We start from the raw sequence: 26368 nt of genomic DNA, 5'->3' as shown, positions 1-26368 counted from the left end.
CTCCATCTCAAAAAAAAAAAAAAAAAAAAAGAAAGAAAGAAAAGAAAAACCCATTTTCTGGAGAGAAATTCAAGCCAGTACAGAAACTTGCATAAGTAATAAGCAGTCAAATGTTAACCCCAAGACAATGGAGAAAATGTCTCCAGGATCACAGAACTTCATGGCAGCCTATCCCATCATAGGCCCAGAATCCTAGGAGGAAAAAATGGTTGGCTTCCTGGGCCTGGTCCAGGGCCCCTTGCTGTATGCACCCTAGGGACTTGGTGCACTGTGCCCAGCCACTCTAGCCACAGCTAAAACGTGCCAAGGTACAGTTTGGATCATGGCTTCAGAGGGTGCAACACTCAAACCTTTGCCGTTTTCACGTGGTGTTGGTACTGTGGGTGCACAGAAGACAAGAATTAAGGCTTGGGAACCTCTGCCTAGATTTCAGAGAATGTATGGAAATACATGGATGTCCAGGCAGAAGTGTGCTGCTGGGGCAGGGCCCTAATGGAGACCCTCTGCTAGGACAGTGCAGAAGAGAAATATGGAGCTGGAGCCCCCACACTGAGTTCCCACTGTGGCACTGCCTAGCAGAACTGTGAGGCCACCATCTGGCCCCTGACCCCAGAATGGTCGATCCACTGACAGCTTGCACCATGCACCTGGAAAAGCCACAGATACTCAATGCCAGCCGTGAAAGCAGCCAGGAGGGAGACTATACCCTGCAAAGCCACAGGGGCAGAGCTGCCCAAGGTTGAGGGAGCTTACCTCTTACATCAGCGTGACCTGGATGTAAGACATGGAGTCAAAAGAGATTATTTCAAAGCTGTAAGATTTAATTACTATCCTATTGGATTTCAGGCTTGCATGGGGCCTCTAGTCCCTTTGTTTTGGTCAATCTCTCTCATTTGTAATGGGTGTATTTACCGAATGTCTGCACCCCCACTATATCTAGGAAGTAGGTAACTTGTTTTTGATTTTATAGGCTCATAGGCAGAAGGGACATGCCTTGTCTAAGACTTTGGGGGACTGTTGGGAAGGCATGATGTGTTTTGAAATGTGAGGACATGATATTTGGGAGGGGCTGGGGCAGAATGATATGGTTTGGCTGTGTCCCCACCCAAATCTCATCTTGAATTGTAGTTCCCATAATCCTCACGTGTCATGGGAGGGAGCGAGTAGGAGATAATTTAATCATTGAGGTGGTTACTTCCATGTTGTTCTCATGATAGTGAGCAAGTTCTCATGAGATCTGGTTTTATTTATTTATTTTTGAGGCAGAGTCTCACTCTCGCCCAGGCTAGAGTGCAATGGCACGACCTCGGCTCACTGCAACCTCCTCTTCCCAGGTTCAAGCAATTCTCCTGCTTCAGCCTCCCGAGTAGCTGGGATTACAGGCATGCACCACCATGCCCAGCTATTATTTTTGTATTTTTTTTTTTAGTAGAAATTGGGTTTCACCATGTTGGTCATGCTGGTCTCGAACTCCTGAGCTTGTGATCTACCCACCTCAGCCTCCCAAAGTGCTGGGATTACAGGCGTGAGCCACCACGACTAGTGAGACCTGGTTTTATAACAGCCTTCCCCAACCTTCACCCTGCCGCCATATGAAGAAGGATATGTTTGCTTCCCCTTGCACTGTAATTGTAAGTTTCCTGAGGCCTCCCCAGCCATACTGAACTGTAAGTCAATCAAACTTCTTTCCTCGGTAATTTATAAATTACCAAGTCTTGGGTATGTCTTTATTAGCAGCATGAGAACAGACTAATACAGAGCCCCGGGAAAAACTAGACTGAAAAGGTCTCAAGTACTCCTTCCTTGACCAAACCTGAGTCAAGCTCCTCAGAGTCCTCTTTTTGACTAGGCCTTGGCATTGGCTTGCAGAAGTCAGTTTCAGCAAAAATCCATCTAAGGCAGTTTATAGAGAATCCCCCTACCTTAATATCCAATCAAGCCGGGCGCAGTGGCTCACAGCTGTAATCCCAGCACTTTGAGAGGTTGAGGTGGGCAGATCATGAGGTCAGAGTTCAAGACCAGCCTGACCCATATGGTGAAACCCTATTTCTACAAAAAATTTAAAAAATTTTTTTAAATCCAATCAGGTTATTTTTCCCCCACCTATGAGACCCAACCAAGTTCCATCCTCTCCCTCACCTTGTCCACTGGCTCTAAATCCAATAATATTCCTGCTGCATTTAAGGTTCAGTTCAACCTCCCTCCCCATTACAGCTCTCATGACTCACTGCAATTGTGTTGAATAAACTCTCTTAACATTTTTAATAAGTTTGCAATTCAATCTCTCTTTAACAGGTGACAAGGTTGTAAACTTGAGACCCTGCTTCACATATCTGGAATGCATAGGAGATGACAGGCTCCCTCCCACTGGGGATAAAAGAGCTGTAAATCACACACAGACTAGAAATTCCCTTTCTTTTCCTCATAATTGATTAGCTGAACAGCTTTGTCTTCAGGGATCAGTCAGAACAAAGCACCTGTTAACCAAACTGGTCAAGTTTCTCTCCTTCCCCCAAGTCCCTGAACTTTGATCCACTCTCAGCCTGAGCCTATATATAATCCCTCTGAAGACCCTCCTAAGAACAGGCTGCCTTCAGAATCTAGGTCTGATTTTGCACCCTGCATCCTGATTTCCACCTCCCACCTTCTTTCTCATTGTTTCCTCCTCCCTATGAAAGAAAATCCTTTTCTGCCTAAGCTTTGAGATGCTTCCAGATTTTATACTTGGTGCCTTCTCCCCTTTCAGTTTTCCTTTAGAATAAAGTCATTCCTGTCTTGTGTGGTGGTGCCCCCTCCCCTCTGTAATCCTGGTACTTTGGGAGGTTAAGGTGGGAAGACTGCTTGAGGCCAGGAGTTAGAGACCAGCCTGGGCAACATAACAACATCCTGTCTCTATTAAAAAAAATTTTTTTTTTTAAATATAAGCCAGACATCATGACACGTGCCTGTAGTCCTAGCTACGTGGAAAGCTGAGGTGAGAGAATTCCTTGAGCCCAGGAGATCAAGGCTATGTAGCTATGCTCGCACTACTGCACTCCGACAGAGTGAGACACTGTCACAAACAAACAAACGAACAAATCACTTCTTACTTAAATCCAGATTTGTTTCATTAGAAATGTCTAGAAACACACCCAAGATAATAGCAAGTACATTCTCAGAAGAGCATCACCCCAACCACCTCTGCCTGTGAATCCCCAGTTTTCCATGGCTCTGAGCTTCTCTCAGCATAAAGGGCTCCTCCCAAGGTCAGTTGTGAGCAGCTGGGACACTGCAGGTGAAGCTTCCCAACAAGAACAACTGGGCCTATAATGTCCTCTCTTCGAAGGCTCAAGATTGGCCTTAGTTTGAAGTCACTAGTCTCCTGTCTCTGTTTCCCAGTCCCAATTAAGGTTATACACTTAAATTGCAATGAGAAAATACCCAGGGTTTGAAGAATCCAGCAAAATCACTCAAATTCACTGTTTATGTCAGGGAAGGAAATTGCAAGGCACTTATATTTCATACCTCAACAAAAAAAGTATCCATCTTCTTCAGACAATAAACATGGTTTTGGTTTTGTTTTTTTTTTTGAGACAAGAGTCTTGCTCTGTCACCAGGCTGGAGTGCAGTGGCATGATCTTGGTTCACTGCAACCTCCACCTCCCCAGTTCAAGCAATTCTCCTGCCTCAGCCTCCAGAGTAGCTGGGACTACAGGCGTGCGCCACAATGCCCAGCTAATTTTTACATTTTTTTTCTTTCTTTTTTTTTTTTTTTTTTAAGACGGGGTTTCACCATGTTGGTCAGGCTGGTCTTGAACTCCCGACCTCAGGTGATCCACGTGCCTTGGCCTCCAAAGTGCTTGGATTACAGGTGTGATCCACCATGCCTGGCTAAACATGTTATTTATTCTTTCCATGGCAACAAATCACGTACTAAATTGTATTTGAACACTTAGAGAAGTTGCCAAGCCATATCCTATTAGGACTTCGCATTAAACTCTGTCTGGATAACAGGAAGAGAACACAGTTATCCACTGTCACAAGTGTGTCACCCTGCAAAGCAGAAGTATTGAAGTTTTGGTGAATCTCTGTAATTCACCATTATCTGCTGTATTTACTTGTGGAAATGTATTCATTTTTTGGCAGTCATGATGAAAGAGAATTTTTATTTCTTTTCCTTAGTAGTATTCCCAATGCTAAGCCCTGGAATTCCATTTGAAATCACCCTCCACCAAAAAATAATAATAATAACATATTTGAGAAACTTACTACACTTGCTTTGGGGAAAAAAATGGGTAATAGTTTTTAACAAACATAAGACTAGATAGTTAATTCTGAAATCTACTTCCTTCTTGCCTCTGGAAAACTGTCTTATATTTCAAGCTCTACTGATGAAATACATTTATAATTATTAAAAAAAGAAAAAGAAAAAACTGGCCGGGTACAATGGCTCATCCCTGTAATCCCAGCACTTTGGGAAGCCGAAGTGGGCAGATCACCCAAGGTCAGGACTTTTGAGACCAGCCTGACCAACATGGAGAAACCCTGTCTCTACTAAAAGTACAAAATTAGGTGGGCAAGGTGACGCATGCCTGTAATCCCAGCTACTCGGGAGGCTGAAGCAGGAGAATTGCTTGAACCCAGGAGGCAAAGGCTGCAGTGAGCCAAGATTGCACCATTGCACTCCAGCCTGGGCAACAAGAGCAGAACTCCATCTGAAAAAAAAAGCAAACAAAAAAAACCTGACTACAATAAATGAACAAATCTTTTGCAGGGACAAACCCAGGAAAGGGCTATGCTAACCTGGGACAGAGGTTATGTCTGACTCAAGTTTCAGGTCTTTTTTTTTTTTTTTTTAGACAGAGTCTTCACCCAGGCTGGGGTGCAGTGGCGTGATCTCCGCTCACTACAATCTCCACCTCCCAGGTTCAAGTGATTCTCATGTCTCAGTTTCCCCAGTAGCTGAAATTAGAGGCACCTGCCACCCTGCCCAGCTTATTTTTGTATTTTTAGTAGAGACGGGGTTTCACTACGTTGGCCAGGCTGGTCTTGAACTTGTGGCCTCAAGTGATCCACCTGCCTCAGTCTCCCAAAGTGCTAAGATTACAGGTGTGAGCCACCATGCCTGGTCTAGGTCAGGCCATTCTATAACCTGGATATTCCCCACCCCCTAACCTGCTCACCGAAGGGCTCAGTGACCACCCTTCCAGGAGACATTGCATTGTGCCCCCCTGTCGGCCTGAAGTACATTTTGCTTTTCAGGTTCTTTCGTCACTTCAATGGGATAAGTTTTCCTGTCCTGGGACACTTTTCTCACTTCACTAGTCTAAAAGAATCCAGAGGGCAAGAATTGTTATCTGCCTTTCCCCTCAATACCATCATCTATTTGGCTGGACACCAATGTGTCTCCCAATGGCATCGGAAATAGGGGAAGAAAAGCGGAACGTCCCGGGGTGATCTTTTAGAGGGAGGGGCTATCAAGAGACTCCTCCCACCCCAGGACACCCAGCTGCTCCTCTAAGAGGCCCCACCCCACACTTCAGGCTGTCCAGTGGGAGGAGACTCAGCGGGCTGATATTCACCAGACCCTTCAAGACAGCTGGCTGCTATGAGCATCTTTTGTCAGCCCAAACAGTCCTGAAACCCAGGATTAGGAGAGGAAGACCCATCACAGTTTATCACAGTTTAAAGTTTCCAAAGGGAAACCCCAACCCAAAGACATTGCTTTTTGTTTTTTGTTTTTTAGGGACCAGGTCTCACTATGTTGCCCAGGCTGGTCTCAAACTCCTGGCCTCAGGCGATCCTCCCGCCTTGGCCTCCTAAAGTGCTGGGATTACAGATGTGAGCCATGGCACCAGGCCAACCAAAAGACATTCTGAGAAGATCCCTGTGCCTAGGAGAGAGAAAAGAGGCACAAAGGTATTTTTACAGCAGGGTCTCATACATGTATTCTCTGCCCTCCTCTCTGGTGAAATGTTCAGAAACAGAAAAACAAATATTTTTAAAAGACCAATTCCTCCTGGAAAAAAATGATAAAAATTAATTTTTGTTTGAAATGTGCAACAAAGGACCAAGACTTGATAATGCTGTGACTGGAGTTAGCGTTTGGGAGTATGGTGAAAGAAGAATATGGAATCAAGGGTTATTTGCAAGCCCTAGAGAAGTTAGGCCAGGGGAACAAGGTCAAGGGTTTGGGACCCTGTTCCCCTAGGGACAGTTAAAATAATTAGGAGGCAATTAGAAGGCTGTGGTGGTGGTGTCCTGGTTTCCTACCCCAAAAAACAAAAATTCAACTCAAATGAAATTCTGTTTTTATTTTATATTTTAAAAATTTTTAGTAGTTTTTTGGTCTTAGTCTGAATGTGTTCATTAAAAAAAAATTAACAGAGATGGGGTCTCGCTATGTTGCAAGGCTGGTCTTCAACTCCTGGGCCCAAGCAATCCTCCTCTCTCAGCCTCCCAAAATGCTGGGATTACAGGTGTGAGCCACCATGCCCCAGCCTCAAATGAAATTTCTTGTTTTTTTGAGACAGGAGTCTTGCTCTGTTGCTCAGGCTGGAGTGCAGTGGCGCAATCTCGGCTCACTGCAACCTCCACCTCCCACGTTCGAGAGATTCTTCTGCCTCAACCTCCCAAGTAACCCGGATTACAGGTGCCCGCCACTACACCCAGCTGATTTTGTATTTTTTTTTTTTTTTAGACGGAGTTTTGCTCTTGTTGCCCAGGCTGGAGTGCAATGGCGCGATCTCGGCTCACCGCAACCTCCACCTCCTGGGTTCAAATGATTCTCCTGTCTCAGCCTCCCAAGTAGCTGGGACTACAGGCACGCGCCACCATGCCCGGCTAAAGTTGTTTGTATTTAGTTGAAACGGGCTTTCACCACGTTGGCCAGGCTTGTCTCCAATTCCCGACCTCCTCATCCGCCCGCCTCAGCCTCCCAAAGTGCTGGGATTACAGGCGTGAGCCACCGCGCCCGGCGGGAATTCTTATAAACCACCGATTTATAGGGAAATACAATTTAGGGTTAATAAACCACGACCACCAACCCGCCTGACTACACCAGCAGAACATTTCCACCTTGATAAGAGCAAAAAAGGCGGCTACGTAACTGTCACCAACCAAGTACTGAATTTGCACCTTCCAGCCTTCCGTTCCAGCCCCTCCAAGGGAACTCCCAAGCCACGACCCGGAGCCCCTCCATCGATGAACCTTACATCATAAACTCAAATAAACTCTTCATGCTGAACGGGAGAAAGGCGGGACTGGAGAGGGAGGCGCCCACAGACCGCAGCTCCTGCCACACGAATCCCCCACCTGAGGCGGGACTGCCCTCAGGATCCTCCCGCGGCCCCCGCACAACCTGAGGAGACGCTGGGCTGCGGGGGCGGCGTCGCGCAGGGACGGGACCAGACGCCCGGGGTCCCGGCTTCCGGCCCCGGCCAGCCCCACCCTGCGGCCGAGGGGACCGAGAGCCCAGATGCGCCGGGAGATGCGGGCCCCAGACCCGGGAGTGGCCGCAGGGATGCCTGGGTCCCTCCACGGCCGGTTCCGGCCGGTTCCGGCCGGTTCCGGCCAGCCCCTCCCCCCGGCCTGGGGACATCTGGTCCCTCACACACACCATTCTCGCCTTCCAGGTGTCCCGGCGTCCTCCCTGCGGCTCCCGCTATCTGTACAGGTCACGGAGCGACACAGACTGCGGCGGAGACACCTACGGCCTCTCCGAGAAACGGAGACGCGAGCCCGGGCGGGGGCGGACGTCACAAACAAAGGCTCTGTGAGGAGGCGCAGGCCCTGCCCTCCTCTCCCCGGCGCGTCTGAAAGAACCGTTGGCAGCGCCCGGCGCCTCTGATTGGATAAGCTATTATGCCCCGCCCCCTGGGGCCTGAGTGACGTGGGCAGCCATGGAAACGCGGCTGTGCGGAGCAGTGTTGACTGGCTCTAGCCACTGCCCCCCATCCCAAGGTATATTTGGGGTTTTGTTTGTTTGATTTCGTTTTCTTTTCTTTCTTTCTTGTTTTTTTTTTTTTTTTTTTTTTGAGACAGTTTCTCTCTTGCCGCCCAGGCTGCAGTGTAGTGGCGCGATCCCAGCTCACTGCAATTTCTACCTCCTCCTGGGTTCCATTGATTCTCGTGCCTCAGCCTCCCGAGTAGCTGGTATTACAAGCACCCGCCACCACGTCCGGCATTTTTGTACTTTTTTGTATTTTTGGTAGAGGGGTTTCGCCATGTTACCCAGGCTGCTCTCGAACTCCTGACCGCAAGTGATCTGCCTGCCTCAGCCTCCCAAAGCATCGGGAGTACAAGCGTGAGCCATGGCGACTGGTCTTGTTTTTGTTTTCTTTTTCTTTCTTTTATTTTCTTTCTTTCCTTTCCCTTCTCCCTTCCTCCCGTCCTCCCTTCCTCCCTTCCTCCCTTCCTTCCTTCCTCCCTCCTCCCTTCTTCCCTTCCTCCCTTTCTCCCTTTCTTTCTTTTTTTCCCCAGGGTCTTGCTCTGTCACCCAGGCTGGAGTGCAGTTGCACGATCTCCTCTCACTCCGGCTCAACCTCCCAGGCTCAAGGAATCCTCCTGCCTCAGCCTCCCTAGGCCCCACCACACCCTGCTAATTTTGTTATTGTTGTTGTTGTTGTTCTGCGTGTGTGTGTGCGTGCACGAGCGCAAGCACATGCACAAGCACACACAGAGTCAGTGTGTCACTATGTTGACCAGGCTGGTCTTGAATTCCTGGGCTCAAGTGATCCTCCTGCCTCAGCCTCCCCAAGTGCTGGGATTACAGACGTGAGCCACCATGTCCAGCCAATATTTGCATTTAATGCAGAGCTTCCTTCTAACTTGCCAGAGCAGGCACTGTCATCTTCTGGCACTCGATGAGCTCTTCCTTCCAAGTCCTCTTGGACACAAGGTCACCAGCGTGTGCAGGGAATTCCACACTTACTGTGAAATGGAGCAATCACCTTGCCTCAGAACAGGAGGGAGCCCAGATTAGGCCAGGGAGGACAGGAACAGGAGAGACAGCCTAATGTTCTCCAGGAAGTGGGGATTTGGGACGAGGTATGCCAAGGATTCCTCTAATACCCTCCATTCCCTGAAAAAACATCTACACAGGAAAAAAAGTAAAAGTAACTGAGGTGAGAGGAAGGATGCTCTCTGAGGAAGTGATGTGGGATGACACCCAAAGTAATGTATTAGTATCAAAAAGCAGGTTAGGTCGGGCGCGGTGGCTCACGCCTGTAATCCCAGCACTTTGGGAGGCCGAGTTGGGTGGAACATGAGGTCAGAAGATCAAGACCATCCTGACCAACATGGTGAAATCCCATCTCTACTTTAAAAATAGAAAAAAATTAGTTGGATGTGGTGGCACATGCCTGTAGTCCCAGCTACTCAGGAGGCTGAGGCAGGAGAATCTCTTGAACCCCAGAGGTGGAGGTTGCAGTGAGCTGAGATTGCACCACTGCACTCCAGCCTGGGTGAAAGAACAAAACTCTGTCTCAAAAAAAAAAAAAAAAAAAAAAAGTAAGAGGATTCAGGGAAATTGGCAGAATACAAATCATAAAGAATTTGTGACCCAGCACGGTGGCTCATGCCTGTAATCCCAGTGCTTTAGGAGGTCAAGGCAGGAGGATCACTTAAGCCCAGGAGTTTGAGACCAGCCTGGGCAACATAGTGAGACTTCCCACCATCTCTATTTAAAAAATATGAAAATTAGCCAGGGGCTGAGCCCAGTGCCTCATGCCTGCAGTCCTAGCACTTTGGGAGGCCAAGACAAGAAGATTGTTTGAACCTAGAAATCTGAGACCAGTCTGGGCAACACAGTGAGACCCTCCAATCCCATCTCTACAAAAAAATACAAAAATTAGTCAGGTGTGGTGGCATGCAGCTGTGGTCCCAGCTACTCAGAAGGTTGGGGCAGGAGGATCTCTTGAGCCTTGGAGGTCAAGGTGCAGTGAGGCAGCGAGCCATGATGAAGTCAATACACTTGCACCTGGGAGGCAGAGTGAAACTCTCAAAAAAAAAAAAAAAAAAAAAAGGCCAGGTGCAGTGGTTCGCACCTATAATCCCAGCACTTTGGAAGGCTGAGGCAGGTGGATCACCTAAGTTTAGGAATTTGAGACCAGCCTCACTGACATGGTTAAACACTGTCTCTACTAAAAATACAAAATTGGGCCAGGCGTGGTGGCTCACATCTGCATTCTCAGGACTTTGGGAAGCCAAGGCAGATGGATCACTTGAGGTCAGGAGTTGAATACCAGCCTGGTTAACATGGTGAAACCTTGTCTCTACTAAAAATACAAAAAAATAGCTGGGCATGGTGGCACGTGCCTGTAATCCCAGCTACTGAGGAGGCTGAGGCAGGAGAATCGCTTGAACCTGGGAGGTGGAGGTTACAGTGAGCCAAGATTGCACCACTGCATTCCAGTCCAGGAGACAGAATGAGAGCCTATCTCAAAAAAAAAAATTGGCTGGGCATAGTGACACATGCCTGTAATCCTAGTTACTTGGGAGGCTGAGGCAGAAGAATCACTTGAACCCAGGAGGCAGAGGTTGCAGTGAGCCGAAATCGCACCATTGGACTCCAGCCAAGGTGACAAGAATGAAACTCCAGCAAAAAAGAAAAAAAGGAAGAAAGGAAAGAAGGAAAAAAAGGAAGGAAGGAAGGAAGAAATGAAAGAAAGAAAAAAAAAGAAAATCTGTCTTCTCACCTAGAAAATGATTCTGCTAGCAGGATCTGATGTAGCTATTTTGGAACTGTGGAGTCTATCAAAACCTTGCAACTTCCAAAGAAAAAAATAGGTGATAAATTGTGGTTAATTTCAGTCCATTTCAACTCTTAGTTCAGTAGTAGTACCCATTCCATGCTTCCAGCTTCATGGCAGGCAGCTGAGTCCCAGCAGCAGCTTGCATGCATGTTCTGGGGTCCAGGTTGGGCAAAAAAGGACCTTGTCTTCCAAATATCGAGGATCAGTGCTCTGCTTCCTAATTGCTGCTTCTGATCAGAGAGGTGCAAAGAGGTGGGTGTTCATTATTGCCACATCTTTCCTCACTGTTAGAAGGCTCTTAACCTCTACCTGAAGTGACTTCTGGGGTATATAAAGAGCTGATGCCAGCCGGGAGTGGTGACTCACGCGTGTAATCTCAGCACTGTGGGAGGCTGAGGTGGGCGGATCACCTGAGATCGTGAGTTTGAGATCAGCCTGACCAACATGGAGAAATCCTGTCTCTTTTTTAAAATATTTTTTATTTTTTATTTTATTTTATTATTATTTTTTTGAGATGGAGTTTCGCTCTTGTTACCCAGGCTGGAGTACAATGGCGCGATCTCGGCTCACTGCAACCTCCGCCTCCTGGGTTCAGGCAATTCTCCTGCCTCAGCCTCCTGAGTAGGTGGGATTACAGGCACGCGCCACCATTCCCAGCTGATTTTTTGTATTTTTAGTAGAGATAGGGTTTCCCCATGTTGACCGGGATGGTCTCGATCTCTTGACCTCGTGATCCACCCGCCTCAGCCCCCCAAAGTGCTGGGATTACAGGCGTGAGCCACCGCGCCCGGCCTATTTTTTATTTTTTTAAAGGGTTTTCATTTTTTCCAAAAATTGCACCAATGTCAGGCAAAGCTTTAGTTGATGCGAGTGTGTTGTTTAGGCGTTCGCAGTACTGCCCTCACCATGTGCTCATTGGGCAGTAGCACAACCCCAAGAAAAGGATGGTTGGAAAAATCCTGTCTCTACTAATCCCAGCTACTCGGGAGGCTGAGGCAGGAGAATTGCTTGAACCAGGAAGGCAGAGGTTGCAGCGAGCCAAGATCGCGCCATTCTGCCTCAAATAAATAAACAAATACATACATACATAAATAAAAGAACTACCTAAAGACCCCCTCCTGCTTTCCGCACTACCCACAGAGGGGTCTATATGGCTTTGTTCTCTATTCCCATCGTAACTTAAAGGGAAACTTTCAAATGTCAGGTGCCCTTGATGTGCTGCAAATGGAGGAGGATGTCCTTAAGTTCCTGGCAGCAGGAATTCACTTAGGTGGCACCAACCTTGACTTCCAGGTGGAACAGTATCTACATCACAAATCTGAAGAGGACCTGGGAGAAGCTTCTGCTGGCCGCTCGTGCCACTGTTGCCATTGAAAACCCTGCTGATGTCAGCGTCATATCCTCCAGGAATACTGGCCAGAGGGCCGTGCCGAAGTTTGCTGCTCCACTGAAGCCGCTCTGATTGCTGCCGCTTCACTCCTGGAATCTTCACTAACCAGATCCAGGCAGCCTTCTGGGACCCACGGCTTCTTGTGGTTACTGACCCAAGGGCTGACCACCAGTTTCTCATGGAGGCATCTTATGTTAACCTGCCTACCATTGCTCTGTGTAACACAGATTCTCCTCTGCACTATGTGGACGTTGCCATCCCATGCCACAACAAGGGAGCTCACTCGGGTTTGATGTGGTGGATGCTGGCTTGGGAAGTTCTATGCACGCATGGCACCATTTCCTGTGAACCCCTGTGGGAGGTCATGCCTGATCGCTGCTTCTACAGAGATCCTGAAGAGATTGAAAAAGAAGAGCAGACTGCGGCTGAAAAGGCTGTGACCAAGGAGGAATTTCAGGGCGAATGGACTGCTCCAGCTCCTGAGTTCACTGCTACTCAGCCTGAGGTTGCAGACTGGTCTGACGGTGTGCAGGTGCCCTCTGTGCCCGCTCAGAAGTTCCCTACTGGAACTTCTGGAGCGCTCAGCCTGCCACGGAAGACTGGTCTGCAGTTCCCACTGCTCAGGCTACAGAATGGGTGGGAGCAACCACCGAATGGTCTTAAGGTGTTCTTCCTTGGGCCTCAAGCAACATGGAAACAAGGTTGACAGAAAAAAAAATCAGTTTCTTAAAAAAAAAAAAAAAAAAGACCTCCTTCTCTGAGAATCTCACCAGAGCAGACACTGCAATTTCCTGAAAATCCGGCTGCTCATCACACTATCCTACAAACATTCCAGTCCCGGCGTACCTCACTCATCCCACCCCGGGGAGATTCTCGGAGGCAGTCTCTGGCCGGATCCACTGTAGAATCTGTCTGCGCCCTGCACAGGTCTAGTACAAGGGGGCTGGAAGGAGCATTCACTTGTTCTCCAAAACCGAAACTGGGACTTCTGGACGGTGCTGCAGTTCAGCCTGCGACCACGCAGGGGCAGCAGTGGACAGTTAAAAGCATCTGAAAAAGGCGCTCAGGCCGCGGGAACGGCAGAGCATCCCCAAGGACTTACCTGCCCGAGGCATCGCCTTATTTTCTTCATCCATCCATCCATCTGCCTGCCTGCCTGCCTGTCTGTCTGTCCATCTATCTACCCTCTATCCATAATGGAGTCGAGGTATCACTATATTGCCCAGGCTGGTCTCAAACTCTGAGACCCAAGCAATCCTCCTGCCTTGACCTCCCCAAATGCAGGGATTACAGGCATGAATAACTTTTTTGTTTTGGCTGAGTACAGAGGACTTTATTGCTTTATTGATACGCCCCCTCCCTGTTCTTCAGGGGGTCTGGCATGGAAACTGTCTTGGGGAGATTCTCAGTGTGGTAGGGGCTGAGTGGGGCAGGGACTCCAGAGTGGCTGAGAACCTGTCTCTTCCTCTCATACTCTCACTGGGGCTCCTGGTCTGAGGGTCTTACTCCTTGGAGACGGTGTGGACCACCACCTTGTTACTGAAGCCAAATTCATTGTAAGCCAGAAAATGAACTTGACAAAGTCCCGTCAAGGGTAATGCCAACCCTGGCACGGAAGGTGGAAGAGTGGAAGGAGACGACTTATCCTCAGTGTAGCTCAGGATGCCTTGAGTGGGACCCAGATGCCTGCTTCACCACCTTCTTGATGTCATCATATATGGCAGGTTTCTCCAGATGGCAGGTCGGGTTAGCCACCAACACATTGGCGGTGGGGACTCGGAAGGCTCTGCCAGTGAGCTTCCTGTTCATTCCAGGAATTTGCCCACAGCCTTGGCAGCACCAGTAGATTCAGGGATGATGTTTGTCATGCCAATTTCCCAGAGGGGCTGTGGTCATGAGCCCCCTCCATGATGCCAAAGCTGTCATGGATGACCAGGGTCAGTGGCTCAGCCTGTAATCTCAGCACTCTGGGAGGCCAAGGTGGGAGGATCGCTTGAGCCCAGGAGTTTAAGACCAGCCAGGGCAACAAAGTGAGACCCCCCCATCTCTATTTATTTATTTATGAAATAGGGTCTTGCTCCATCACCCAGGCTGGAGTGCAGTGGCAGGATCCCAGCTCACTGCACTCTCAACCTCCCAGGCTCAGGCAAGCCTCCCACCTCAGCCTCTTGAGTAGAGTAGCTGGGACTGCAGGCACACCCTACCATGCTTGGATTTTTTTTAAAAACTTTTTGTAGAGACAGAGTTTTGCTATGTTGCTCAGGCTGGTCTTGAACTCATAGGCTCAGGTGATCCTCCCACCTCAGCCTCCCAAAGTGTTGGGATTATAGGCCTGAGTCACTGTGCTGGACCTCCATCCTTATTTAAGAAAGAAAGAAAGAAGAAAGAAGGAAGGAAAGAAAGAGAAAGAGAGAGAGAAAGGAAGAAAGAGAGAGAGAAAGAAAACAGAAAGAAAGAAAGGAAAGAAGGAAGGAAGAAAAGAAGGAGGGAAAGGAAAGAGAAAGAAAGAAAAGAGGTCAATGAAGGGGTCACTGAGGTGACAACATCCATTCTGCGAGTTAGCAGCAGCCCTGGTGCCCTGGTGACCAGGCACCCAATATGGCCAAATCCATTTACTCCTGCCTTCACTTTCACCAGTGCCTCAGGGACATGCCTAGCACTGCAGGAGAAGATGTGGCTGTCTCTCAAATGGGAGAAGCAGAGAGACCTCTGCCTTTTTAATCTTAAAAAAAAAAAATTCAGATGGGGCCTCACTATGTCACCCAGACTGGTCTCAAACTCCTGGGCTCGAGTGATCCCCCTGCCTTAGCCTCCCAAAGTGCTGGGATTGCAGATGTGAGCCACCATGCTCAGCCTGTCTTTTAATTATTATTATTTTTTTGAGACCGAGTCTTGCTCTTGTCACCCAGGCTGGAGTGCAATGGCATGATCTTGGCTCACTGCAACCTCCGCCTCCTGGGTTCAGGCAATTCTCCTGCCTCAGCCTCCCGAGTGGCTGGGACTACAGGCGTGTGCCACCATGCCCAGCTAATTTTTGTATTTTTAGTAGAGACGGAGTTTCACCATGTTGCCCAGGGTGGTCTCAATCTCTTGATCTCATGATCTGCCTACCTCAGCCTCACAAAGTGCTGGGACTACAAATGTGAGCCACTGTGCTTGACCCATCTTTTAATTTTTAAAGGGTGGGGGACACCATGACCCATCTTTGCCCACCTAAACCACCTATTCAGCAGCCCATGCCCTGCAGCCCACAGCTGGGGGACATTATGCAAAATCTAAGATCTGTCCCTCTGATTAGAACCCTCTGTGGCTCCCACCTCACCCCAGATAAAAGCCCCCTTTCCTGCAGCCCCCAAGTCCCCGCACAACCTGCTCCACCCATCCCCTTCTCACCTCCTTGCCTTCAACCTTGCAGACTCATCCTTCCAGACTCAGCCCTTGCTCACTCTGCTCTAGCCACAGAAGCCAATTTTTGCTTCCCCAAATCAAACTAACTCATGACAGAGTTTGGAAGTTTGAAGCCTTGGAGTGGGGGACCCGCAAAAAATCCATCTTTGTTGCTCCTTTGTAAATGTGTAGTCAATTTAGACATTTAGAAAGTTTCCCTTAAGCCTTTATTTATTTACAATCACAACTAACATGTTACTTATATACCTGGCAAAGTGAAACATCAAAAGACTAATTCAGGGCCGGCCTCACACCTGTAATCCCAGCACTTTGGGAGGCGAAGGCAGGTCGATCACGAGGTCAGGAGTTCCAGACCAGCCTGGCCAACATAGTGAAACCCCTGTCTCTACTAAAAATACAAAAAAATTAGCCGGGCATGGTGGCACATGCCTGTAATCCCAGCTACTAAGGAAGCTGAGGCAGGAGAATTGCTTGAACCCAGAAGACAGAGGTTCTGATCAGCAGAAGATCGCACCACTGCACTCCAGCCTGGGTGACAGAGTGAGTGAGACTCCATCTAAAAAAAACTAAAATAAAAAGAAACATCACTTTAAGAGGTCATTGGATGCATACGTAGGTCTGTTTATTAGTTTAGTGGATTGAAACACACACTCTACATTTTACAAGTGCGATGCATTTTATTCTAGACTCTTTTTCCTACTACTATTATTATTATACTTAGAGACAGTGTCTTAGCTCTGTTCCCCAGACTGGAGTGCAGTGGTGCAATCGTGGCTCACTGCAGCCTCGACATCCTGAGCAGTCCTCCTGCCTCAGTCTCCCGAGTAGCTGGGGCTACAGGTGCACACTACCACACCCAGTTAATTTTTTTTTTTTAAGAGATGAGGTCTCTACAAAAAGTGTTGGGATGACAGGTGTCAGCCAGTGTGCCAGCTTATTCTTTAATCTTTTAATTTTTCTTTTTTTTTTTTTTTTTTTTTGAGACGGAGTCTCACTCTGTTGCCCAGGCTGGAGTGCAGTGGCACGATCTCAGCTCACTGCAACCTCCACCTCCCAGGTTTAAGCAATTCTCCTGACTCACCCTCCCAAGTAGCTGGGACTGCAGGCACCTGCCACCATGCCTAGCTAATTTTTTGTATCTTTAGTAGAGATGGGGTTTCTCCGTGGTAGCCAGGATGGTCTCGATCTCCTGATCTCGTGATCCACCCGCCTCAGCCTCCCAAAGTGCTCCACCCGCCTCAGCCTCCCAAAGTGCTGGGATTACAGGCATAAGCCACCGTGCCCGGCCTATTCTTTAATCATTTTATTTTTTATTTTTTGAGATCAAGTTTCACTCTTGTTACCCAGGCTGGAGTGCAATGGCACAATCTCAGCTCACCGCAACCTCCACCTCCTGGGTTCAGGCAATTCTCCCGCCTCAGCCTCCTGAGTAGCTGGGATTACAGGCAAGTGCCACCATGCCCAGCTAGTTTTTTTGTATCTTAGTAGAGACGAGGTTTCACCATGTTGACCAGGTTGGTCTCGATCTCTTGACCTCGTGATCCACCCGCCTTTGCCTCCCAAAGTGCTGGGATTACAGGCTTGAGCCACCGCACCCAGCCTATTCTTTAATCATTTTAAATGTTTCCTCCAAGCAAACACTTGAGAAGTTCCTTAACAGTTATTAAAATTCTGTAATCCAGCCATATATAAATAAAAGAAGATAATAAGTTCTATTAAACATTCTGATACTACTTCTTTTTTTTTTTTTGAGACGGAGTTTCGCTCTTGTTACCCAGGCTGGAGTGCAATGGTGTGATATCGGCTCACCACAACCTTCACCTCCCGGGTTCAAGCAGTTCTCCTGCCTCAGCCTCCTGAGTAGCTGCGACTACAGGTGCGCACCACCATGCCCAGCTAATTTTTGTATTTTTAGTAGAGATGGGTTTCACCATGTTGACCAGGATGGTCTCGATCTCTTGACCTTGTGATCTGCCTGCCTCGGCCTCCCAAAGTGCTGGGATTATAAGCATGAGCCACTGTGCCCGGCCTTCTGATACTACTTCTAAACTTAGCCAATAAACTGAGAATGAATGTTAATTTTAAAAATAAATGTTTAAGTAAACAGGCTGGGCGCAGTGGCTCACGCTTATAAATGCCAGCAGTATGGGAGGCTGAGAGGGGAAGACTGCTTGAACCCAAAAGTTTGAGATCAGCCTGGCAATATGACAAATCCCTGTCTCTACAAAAAATACAGAAATTAGCTGGGTGTGATGGTTCCTGCCTGTAGTCTCAGTCCTCAGGAAGCTGAGGGGTGGGAGGATCACATGAGCCCAGAAGGTCGAATCTGCAATGAGCCATGATCGCATCACTGCACTCCAGCCTGGGTAATGGAGCAAGACTGTTTTAACAACAACCCAAAAAAGCTTTCACTGAGCAGACTCTTTAAACAGAAGAAGTGATGGTCCCCAATCCAGGCAAATGGTGGCTCCCACGGGCAATCGCTGCCCCCCAACCTTGTAGCAACAGTAATACTAGGGGACCCTGTGGCCAGGTCTGGTGCTATGAGCAGGGTTCCTCATGTCCCTCGCCCAGGGGTCTCTTACCCTGCCCCTTCAGTTTTCCACTTTTGGGGTTTTTTATTGTTTTAAACTGATGGGACTTTTTGTGTTTTTATACTGACCCTTTAATCAAGCTAGGGCCCTGCTCGTTTCCGACCTGGGCCGGTTCACCCCTCCTTAGGCAATCTGGTGGTCCCCCACTCCCGGGAGGTCACCATATTGATGCCAAACTTAGTTCGGACACATGATCGGCATAGCTCACTACAGCCCAGAAATCCTGGACTCAAGAGATCCTCCAGCCTCCCGAATAGCTGGGACTACAGACACGTGCCACCGTGCCCAGCAATTTTTATCTTTTTAGTAGAGATGAGGTTTCACCTTGTTGGCCAGGCTGGTCTCAAACACCTGACTTCAGATGATCCTCCTGCCTCGCCTCTGAAAGTGCTGGGATTACAGGTGTGAGCCACTGTGTAAAAAATAATTATTAAAAAACAAAACAAAAAAACAGGAGACTGGCCCAGGCCGAGGCAGGCGGATCACCTGTGGTCAAGAGATCGAGACCAGTCTCGCTGAGATTACAAAACTCCGTCTCTACTAAAAATACAAAATTAGCTGGGTGTGGTGGCGCATGCCTGTAATCCCAGCTACTCCGGAGGCTGAAGAAGGAGAATCGCTTGAACCCAGGAAGTCGAAGTAGTGGTGAGGCCTGAGATCGCACCATTGCACTCCAGCCTGGGTAACAACAGCGAAACTCCATCTCAAAAAAAAACAGAACAGGCTGGGCGCGGTGGCTCACGCCTGTAATCCCAGCACTTTGGGAGGCCAAGGTTGGCGGATCACCTGAGGTCGGGAGTTCAAGACCAGCCTGACCAACATGGGGAAACCCCATCTCTACCAAAAATAAAAAAATTAAATAACAGAAACAAACCAAAACAAAACAAACAATAACAACAAAACAGGAGACTGAGGCTAAAGATGTCAGCCTTACAGGATCTTAGCCCTTGGCTGAGCCAGGGCTGAAACCCCACCTGGTGTTGTGGCCCTGGAGCTGTGGGTCGGACCCATGGGTGCCCCCAAAGGGTCCCAGGCAGATGGGGGCTCCTGTTTGGCCTGGAGGGAAAACAAGGATAAAATCGGCTCCCCTGGCCACCCCTTCTGGCCCAGCTGCAGCTGCAGTCCGTGGGCCTGAGCCGACCTCCGGGGTTCATCGTTCCATTTTACAGATGTGGGGCCTACAGCAGGGGGGCGTGGCGGCGTCGGGCGGTGCAGTGTTCCGGGGCGGGGAGGCCCAGGCGCCCGCCCACCCCGCCGGGGCTCACCTGGGCCGGCCCAGAGCCCTCGGGCAGGACGGATCCGCCGCTGCCTGTTTAAAGCTGGGGCCGCCCAGGAGCGCGATCTCCCGCGGATCTGCAGCTGGGCTCGTGCCGCAGCGCCCGCCCCGCCGACGGCAGGTGAGATGCGCGCGGCCCCGTGGGAGGGGTCTCCGCCTGCCCTCGTCACCCACTTCCTTCCCGTTTTTCGCTGCTGCAGGGCTGGGGATGGGGGGAACAGACACCTCGCTGGGTGACCCGGGGAGATCTCTGAGCCAGTGGCCTCGGCGTTGAATGAGAGCTCTTTCCCGGGTCCGCGCTCGCAGGGATTGGAGGGACTCGTCCTGAGCGTCCGCGGGACGTGTCTCGGCGGCGCCCAGCACGGAGGAGGCAGGCAGGGAGGTGAGGAGCAGGTCAGACCGGCCGCAGGTGCAGCGCCTCCTGCCCTCCTCGGCTGCGGTCCCGTGGAGGGCCTGCAGGCAGCTGTGAAACATGAGGGTCAGAGGTCTGCAGTCACGCGGGCTGTCACCAGCTAGCTGCCTCCTGCTTAGTTCCTCCAGCAGGAATGGGAGTCCGGGGTGGGGTGGGGGGTGAGGAGGGTGTGGGCAGGACTTCCTGGAAAAGGGAGGCTCGTTGCTGTTTGTGCCTAGTGTGGGGAGAGGGCAGGGGGAGGACAGTGACATTCGCAGAGTCCCACACTCAGATGTTGTCAAACACACATCCCACTCCAGACACACAACTCACCTTAGAGACGCAACACAGGGACACACACAAAACTCCATCCATAGGGATTCCACCCAGTGCCACGTGAGAACGCAGGTGTCCATCGCAGACGGGCCACACAGGCCTCACAGGCTCAGCATACACGTCTACAGAGACCTGGCCAGGGCCCAGGTAGGCATGCTTAGCTGCATGCAGGAAGCCAGACACACCCAGACACACTCAGGCGAGCCCTGACTCTGAGAAAGGAGGCACAGATGTGTCTTGGGTTATCACAGCCAGAGCCTCTGTCTCTCACACACACACACACACACACTCAAACTCACACTCAGATACACGGACACACAGAGATACACGGGACATATAAAGTCCACAGCACAGACAGGCCCCTGCAGGTTGACCCGGAGGCTGCGTGGCCTGAAGCTGCTTCACACATGTGCCCAGATCCCCCCACCCCCACCCCAGTCCCGTGTCCTGCTCCAGGGAAGTCCAAGGGCTCACATGACCCAAGGGGAGGGCTCCCGGGACAGCCCTCGGAGAAACTGCATCATCCTCACTAATGATCCACTTCCTCTCCAGGGAATAAAGCCTCAGGGACTGGCAGTTCTGCCCCGGAGCCCACCAGCCTCTCGGAGCCTCTGGTCACTGGCCTGTGTCTCTCCCAGGGTGAGTGCTGGGCAGGCTAGGCAGAGGGAGGGTGAAATGGGCCTGCAGGGTAATCTTGGTGCAGCCCGCCCTCTCACAGACCGCCCAGTACCCTAAGCTGGCTTGTGCAGCCTTGAGTCCTGAGAACTAGGGCACCGAGGGGTTCCTGCAGGGGCAGCCTGCAGCAATCTATCTCCCTCTCTCTCAGGGCAGGCTGGGGTCTCAAGGCCTCCCTGCCCTTGTCATAGCCCAGGCCACCTATGTTCGTTTCTCTTCTCCCAGATGGACATGTGGGCAGCGCTGCTCATCCTGGAAGCCTTGTTGCTACCCTCCCTGGCTGACGGAGCCACCCCTGCCCTGCGCTTCATAGCTGTGGGCGACTGGGGAGGGGTCCCCAATGCCCCATTCCACACGGCCCGGGAAATGGCCAACGCCAAGGAGATCGCTAGGACCGTGCAGGTCCTGGGTGCAGACTTCATCCTGTCTCTAGGGGACAATTTCTACTTCACTGGGGTACAAGACGCCAATGACAAGAGGTTCCAGGTCTGTGCCCAATAGAGTGGGGCAGGAGGTGGCAGGGGGCAGTGGGGAGAAGCCACCTTACCTGGTGACCTTCCTTTGGAGAGGGCAGAGGGAAAATGATGGGGCATCTTGGGGCATTGGAGCATCAGTGTCTCCCTTATCCCTGGCTCCTAACTTGGTGGGAGGATCAGGGTAGCCATTGACCCCAGGGAAGGGGCCTGCCCTGTCTGTTCACTACAGGAGACCTTTGAGGACATATTCTCTGACCGCTCCCTTCGAAACGTGGCCTGGTATGTGCTGGCCGGAAACCATGACCACCTCGGCAATGTCTCTGCCCAGATTGCATACTCTAAGATCTCCAAGCGCTGGTAAGCCACCCCCAACCCTGCCTCCCCTAGACCCTGACACAGTGGGGACACGGGGCCCTGTGGCTTGAGCTGACCCTGGGACTTCTGCATCCAAGATGTGCACCCTTGACCTCTATCCCCTCCACAGGAACTTCCCTAGCCCTTTCTACCGCCTGCGTTTCAAGGTCCCACGGACCAATGTGTCTGTGGCCATTTTTATGCTGGACACTGTGATGCTATGTGGCAATTCAGATGACTTCCTCAGCCAGCAGCCTGAGAGGCCCCGAGACCCGGACCTGGCCCGCACCCAGCTGTCCTGGCTCAAGAAACAGCTGGCAGTGGCCAGGGAGGACTATGTGCTGGTGGCAGGCCACTACCCCGTGTGGTCCATAGCTGAGCACGGGCCTACCCGCTGCCTGGTCAAGCAGCTACGGCCACTGTTAGCCACCTACGGGGTCACCGCCTACCTGTGCGGCCACGATCACAACCTGCAGGTGAGGGCCCTGTGGGTGGAGTGGGAGCTGGGTGAGGGGTCCCCATCCCAGCTGATGTCCACATGGCTGGGGTCCTCCTGCTATTTAAGGGCCTTCTGTGGCCTTCAGAATGTGTAGACTGTCCCTCAAATCTTGCTGTCTCACCAGGAAAACACTCCAAAGCCAGAATAATATCTTTGACTTGCCAATTTTTCTTTTTTTCTCTTTTTTCTTTTTTTTTTTTTTTTGAGATGGAGTCACGCTTTGTCACCAGACTGGAGTGCAGTGGCGTGATTTTGGCTCACTGCAACCTCTGACTCCCTGGTTCAAGCAATTCTCCTGCCTCAGCCTCCTGAGTAGCTGGGACTACAGGCACGCGCCACCACACCAAGCTAATTTGTGTATTTTTGATAGAGACAGGGTTTCACCATGTTGGCCAGGAAGGTCTCGATCTCCTGACCTCATGATTCACCAATCTTGGCCTCCCAAAGTGCTCGGATTACAGGCGTGAGCCACCACGGCCAGCCTTTTCTTTTTCTTTTTCTTTCTTCTTTTTTTTTTGGAGACAAGGTCTCACTCTGTTTTTCGCCCAGGCTAGAGTGCAGTGATGCAATTAGAACTCATTGCAGCTTCAATCTCCCGGGCTCAGGTGATCCACCTCAGCCTTAAGTAGCTGAGACTACAGGCATGTGCCACCACGTGCAGCTATTTTCTTTTGAGAGGGAGTCTCGTTCTATCACTCAGGCTGGAGTGCAGTGCAACCTCCACCTTCTGGGTTCAAGCTATTCTTCTGTCTCAGCCTCCTGAATATCTGGGATTACAGGCTTGCGACATCACACCCAGCTAATTTTTGTATTTAGTAGAGATGGGGTTTCACCAGGTTGGCCAGGCTGGTCTTGAACTCCTGACCTCAAGTGATTTCCCGCCTTGGCCTCTTAAAGTGCTGAGATTACAGGTGTGAGCCACCACACCTGACCCTTTTGCACTTTTTGTAGAGACAAGGTCTTACTATGTTGCCCAGGCTGGTCTGAAACTCCTGGGCTCAAGCAATCCACCTGCCTCAACCTCCCAAAGTTCTGGGATTACAGCACTGCACCTGGCCACCAATTTCTTACTAAGTGTTCTACCTGTGAAATAGGATTAATATACTCCTAAAAGTCGGAAAATTGAAGGCAGGAGGGGTTAGGTACCTCAAGGTGACTCTGTGGTTAGGGCCAGATCTAGCCCCAGACTCTAAGCAGATGTGGGTGGAACCCCTGCTCAAAGCTGGGTCTCCACTGACCCCTTGTCCTCCATCCTCAGTACCTTCAAGATGAGAACGGTGTGGGCTATGTGCTGAGTGGGGCTGGGAATTTCATGGACCCCTCGAAGCGGCACCAGCGAAAAGTCCCCAGTGGCTACCTGCGCTTTCACTATGGCACTGAAGACTCACTGGGTGGCTTTGCCTATGTGGAGATCAGCTCCAAAGAGATGACAGTCACTTACATCGAGGCCTCGGGCAAGTCCCTCTTCAAGACCAGCCTGCCAAGGCGAGCCAGGCCCTGAAATCCCATGAGTGCCCAGTTCTGAGGCCTGATCCCCACTGTTGGGTGGGTGGGCCATGCCGGGACCCTGCTTACAGGCAGACTTTTCCTCTAACCTGTGGTTCTGCAGCAGGGCAGGCAGGAGAACCACAGCTGATGAACTGTGGTGCCACGTGACCCTTGTGGCACAGATGCCCACATATGTGAAACAGACATGGATGTGTGTCCCAGCCACAGTGTTACACTCTGTGGCTGGCTCACCTCTGCTGAGTTCCAGGGTGCAGTGGGGGAGGGGGAGAAAACTTCATCCTAAATCAGGCATCTTTCTGTCACTGATGTTCAATAAAAGAATAGTTGCCAAGGCTGACCCAGTGCCACTGGTGTGTTATATGCTCCGGGTGAGAGTGGCTGGGCTCCTCTGAGCTGCAGTTCCTTGCCTCTACCTCCCTCCATAACCAAGTTGCCTCATCCATGGATGTGATTTTAAAACCCAAGCAGTGGCCGGGCGCGGTGGCTCACACCTGTAATCCCAGCACTTTGGGAGGCCGAGGCAGACAGATCACAAGGTCAGGAGATCCAGACCATCCTAGCTAACACAGTGAGACCCCTTCTCTCTAGTAAAAATACAAAAAATTGGCCGGGTGTGGTGGCACGTGCCTATCGTCCCAGCTACCCAGGAGGCTGAGGCAGGAGAATCGCTGGAACCCAGGATGTAGAGATTGCAGTGAGCCAAGATCACACCACTACACTCCAGCCTGGGTGACAGAGCAAGCCTCTGTCTCAAAAAAAAAAAACCCAAGCAGAGGCTGGTCTCGGTGTTTCACATCTGTATCCCAGCACTTTGGGAGGTCAAAGTGGGTGGATCATTTGAGGTCAGAAGTTCGAGACCAGCCTGGCCAACATGGTGAAACCCCCATCTCTACTGAAAATATAAAAAGGTAGCAGGGCATGGTGGCATGTGCATGTAATCCCAGCTACTCAGGAGGTTGAGGCAGAAGAATCACTTGAACCTGGAAGGCAGAGGTTGCAGAGAGCCAAGATCGCCCCACTGCACTCCAGCCTAGGCAATAAGAGTGAAATGCCATCTCAAAGAAAAAGAAAAAATTAGCCAGTTTTGGTGGCGCATGCCTGTGGTCCTAGCTACTCAGAGGCTGAGGCAGGAGAATTGGTTGAACCCAGGAGGTGGACATTACAGTGGGCTGAGATTTTGTGCCACTATACTCCAGCCTGGGCGACAGAGCAAGGCTCTGTCTCAAGCAAATTAAAAAAATAAAAAATAAATAAAATAGGCCAGGCACAGTGGCTCACGCCTGTAATCCCAGCACTTTGTGAGGCCTAGGTGGGCTGATCAGTTGTGGTCAGAAGTTTGAGACCAGCCTGGCCAACATGGTAAAACCCATTTCTACTAAAAATACAAAACTTAACTAGGCCTGGTGACACACACCTGTAATCCCAGCTACTGGGGAGGCTGAGGCAAAAGAATCACTTGAGCCTGGAAGACTGGGTGGATCACCTGAGGTCAGGATTTCAAGACCAACCTGACCAATATGGTGAAACCCCATCTCTACTAAAAATACAAAAATTAGCTGGTCGTGGTGGCATGCGCCTGTAATCCCAGCTACTTGGGAGGCTGAGGCACAATAACTTAAATCAAGGAGGTGGAGGTTGCAGTGAGCCGAGATCATACCACTGCACTCCAGACTGGGCAGCACAGCAAGACTCTGTCTCAAAAAAGACAAATAAAAATAAATAAACAATAAATGTTTCTCTCTTACCAACAAGGCTACAGAGGTGGTCCCTGGACCAATGCTTTTGTTTATCTGCACAAGTATGTGTGTAAGATAACTTCTAGAAGCAGAATTATCTCGGGGCCAGGCCAGGCCAGGTGGCTCACACCTGTAATCCCAGCACTTTGGGAGGCCAAGGTGGGCAGTTCACTTGAGGTCAGAAGTTAGAGAACGGACTGGTCAACATGGTGAAACTCCATCTCTACCAAAAATACAAAAAATTAGCAGGTGGTGGTACATGCCTGTAATCCAAGCTATTCGGGAGGCTGAGGCAGGAGAATCGCTTGAACCCAAGAGGTGGAGGTTGCAGTGAGCCGAGATTGCGCCACTGCACTCCAGCCTGGGCAACAGAGTAAGATTCGGTTAAAAAAAAAAAGAATTGTCACGGGGCCGTTTTCTTTCTTAAATACTGAAAGCCGAGTGCTAGACCTGATGTGACAGCTGCAGGGGAGCCCAGTTCCCCTCTGAGGGAGAGTTAAGTAACACCCACCCCACCCCCAGGCAGTCCTAACCATTAGCGCCAGGCAAGGCACAGGAACCCCTCCTTTGGCCCGAACTTCAGCAGCTACTCTGCAGAGACCCAATCGTTTGGCTCCAGCTGCCTGCCCAGCTGAGTGAAATGAACCTGGACAAAATGTAACAGGACTGGGCATGATGGCTCATGCCTGTAATCCCAGCACTTTGGTAGGCCAGGACAGGCGGATCACTTGAGGACAGGAGTTTGAGACCAGCCTGGCCAACATGGCAAAACCCCATCTCTCCTAAAAAATACAAAACAATTAGTCAGGCATGGTGACGCATGCTTATAAACCCAGTTATTTGGGAAGCTGAGGCAGGAGACTCATTCTAATCTGGGAAGTGGAGGCTGGAGTGAGCTGTGATCATGCCGCTGCACTCCAGTCTCGGAGATTCTATCTCAAAAAAAAAAAAAAAAACGTGTAACTGAGGTTACTTCTGGGGAGAGGCACTT

The 26368-nt window shown here is 50.2% G+C and overlaps 2 protein-coding genes, 1 non-coding gene and 1 pseudogene across 11 annotated transcripts in view; 2 read left to right on the top strand and 2 right to left on the bottom strand.

The window, feature by feature from the left end:
- LOC103789770 (uncharacterized) overlaps positions 1–7807 on the bottom strand; it is a 37408-nt gene extending 29601 nt beyond the window's left edge. For 4 of the 7 annotated variants that reach the window (XR_008478646.2, XR_008478647.2, XM_035286481.3 and 1 more), the window contains exon 1: positions 7598–7807. Coding sequence is in view for 2 of the 7 variants with exons in the window: in XM_035286481.3 (XP_035142372.1) it covers positions 7598–7600 (3 nt within the window). In the remaining 5 variants the exon portion in view is untranslated. Of the gene's footprint in view, positions 1–7193; positions 7288–7593 lie in introns of those variants that run through there. The other 3 variants (XR_013531064.1, XM_078360623.1, XM_078360624.1) reach the window with 2 other exon arrangements.
- A 73-nt stretch (positions 7808–7880) lies between these two features.
- On the top strand, positions 7881–14339 carry LOC144580849 (small ribosomal subunit protein uS2B pseudogene; annotated as a pseudogene).
- Positions 11557–11682, bottom strand: LOC118150381 (U4atac minor spliceosomal RNA). Its single transcript, XR_004738488.3, has one exon. It is a non-coding gene; the product is annotated as a U4atac minor spliceosomal RNA (small nuclear RNA).
- A 5063-nt stretch (positions 14340–19402) lies between the features above and the next one.
- ACP5 (acid phosphatase 5, tartrate resistant) lies at positions 19403–23983 on the top strand. Of its 3 annotated transcripts, none has more exons than XM_035286485.3 (7): positions 19403–19522; positions 19708–19783; positions 20681–20767; positions 21029–21289; positions 21509–21636; positions 21764–22109; positions 23391–23983. In XM_035286485.3, the coding sequence occupies exons 4-7, from the start codon at positions 21029–21031 to the stop codon at positions 23631–23633; spliced, it is 978 nt and encodes a 325-aa protein (XP_035142376.3). In that variant the 5' UTR covers positions 19403–19522; positions 19708–19783; positions 20681–20767; the 3' UTR covers positions 23634–23983. The 3 variants fall into 3 exon arrangements, with proteins under 3 accessions (XP_035142376.3, XP_035142374.3, XP_078216751.1); XM_035286483.3 differs by having other exon boundaries at positions 19602–19783; XM_078360625.1 differs by lacking the exon at positions 19708–19783.
- The last annotated feature ends 2385 nt before the right edge of the window (positions 23984–26368 follow it).

The sequence above is a fragment of the Callithrix jacchus genome, chromosome 22 (assembly GCF_049354715.1).
Source record: "Callithrix jacchus isolate 240 chromosome 22, calJac240_pri, whole genome shotgun sequence".
In the NCBI taxonomy this organism is placed as follows: Eukaryota; Metazoa; Chordata; class Mammalia; order Primates; family Cebidae; genus Callithrix; species Callithrix jacchus.
This window is presented reverse-complemented; position numbering and strand designations above follow the sequence as displayed.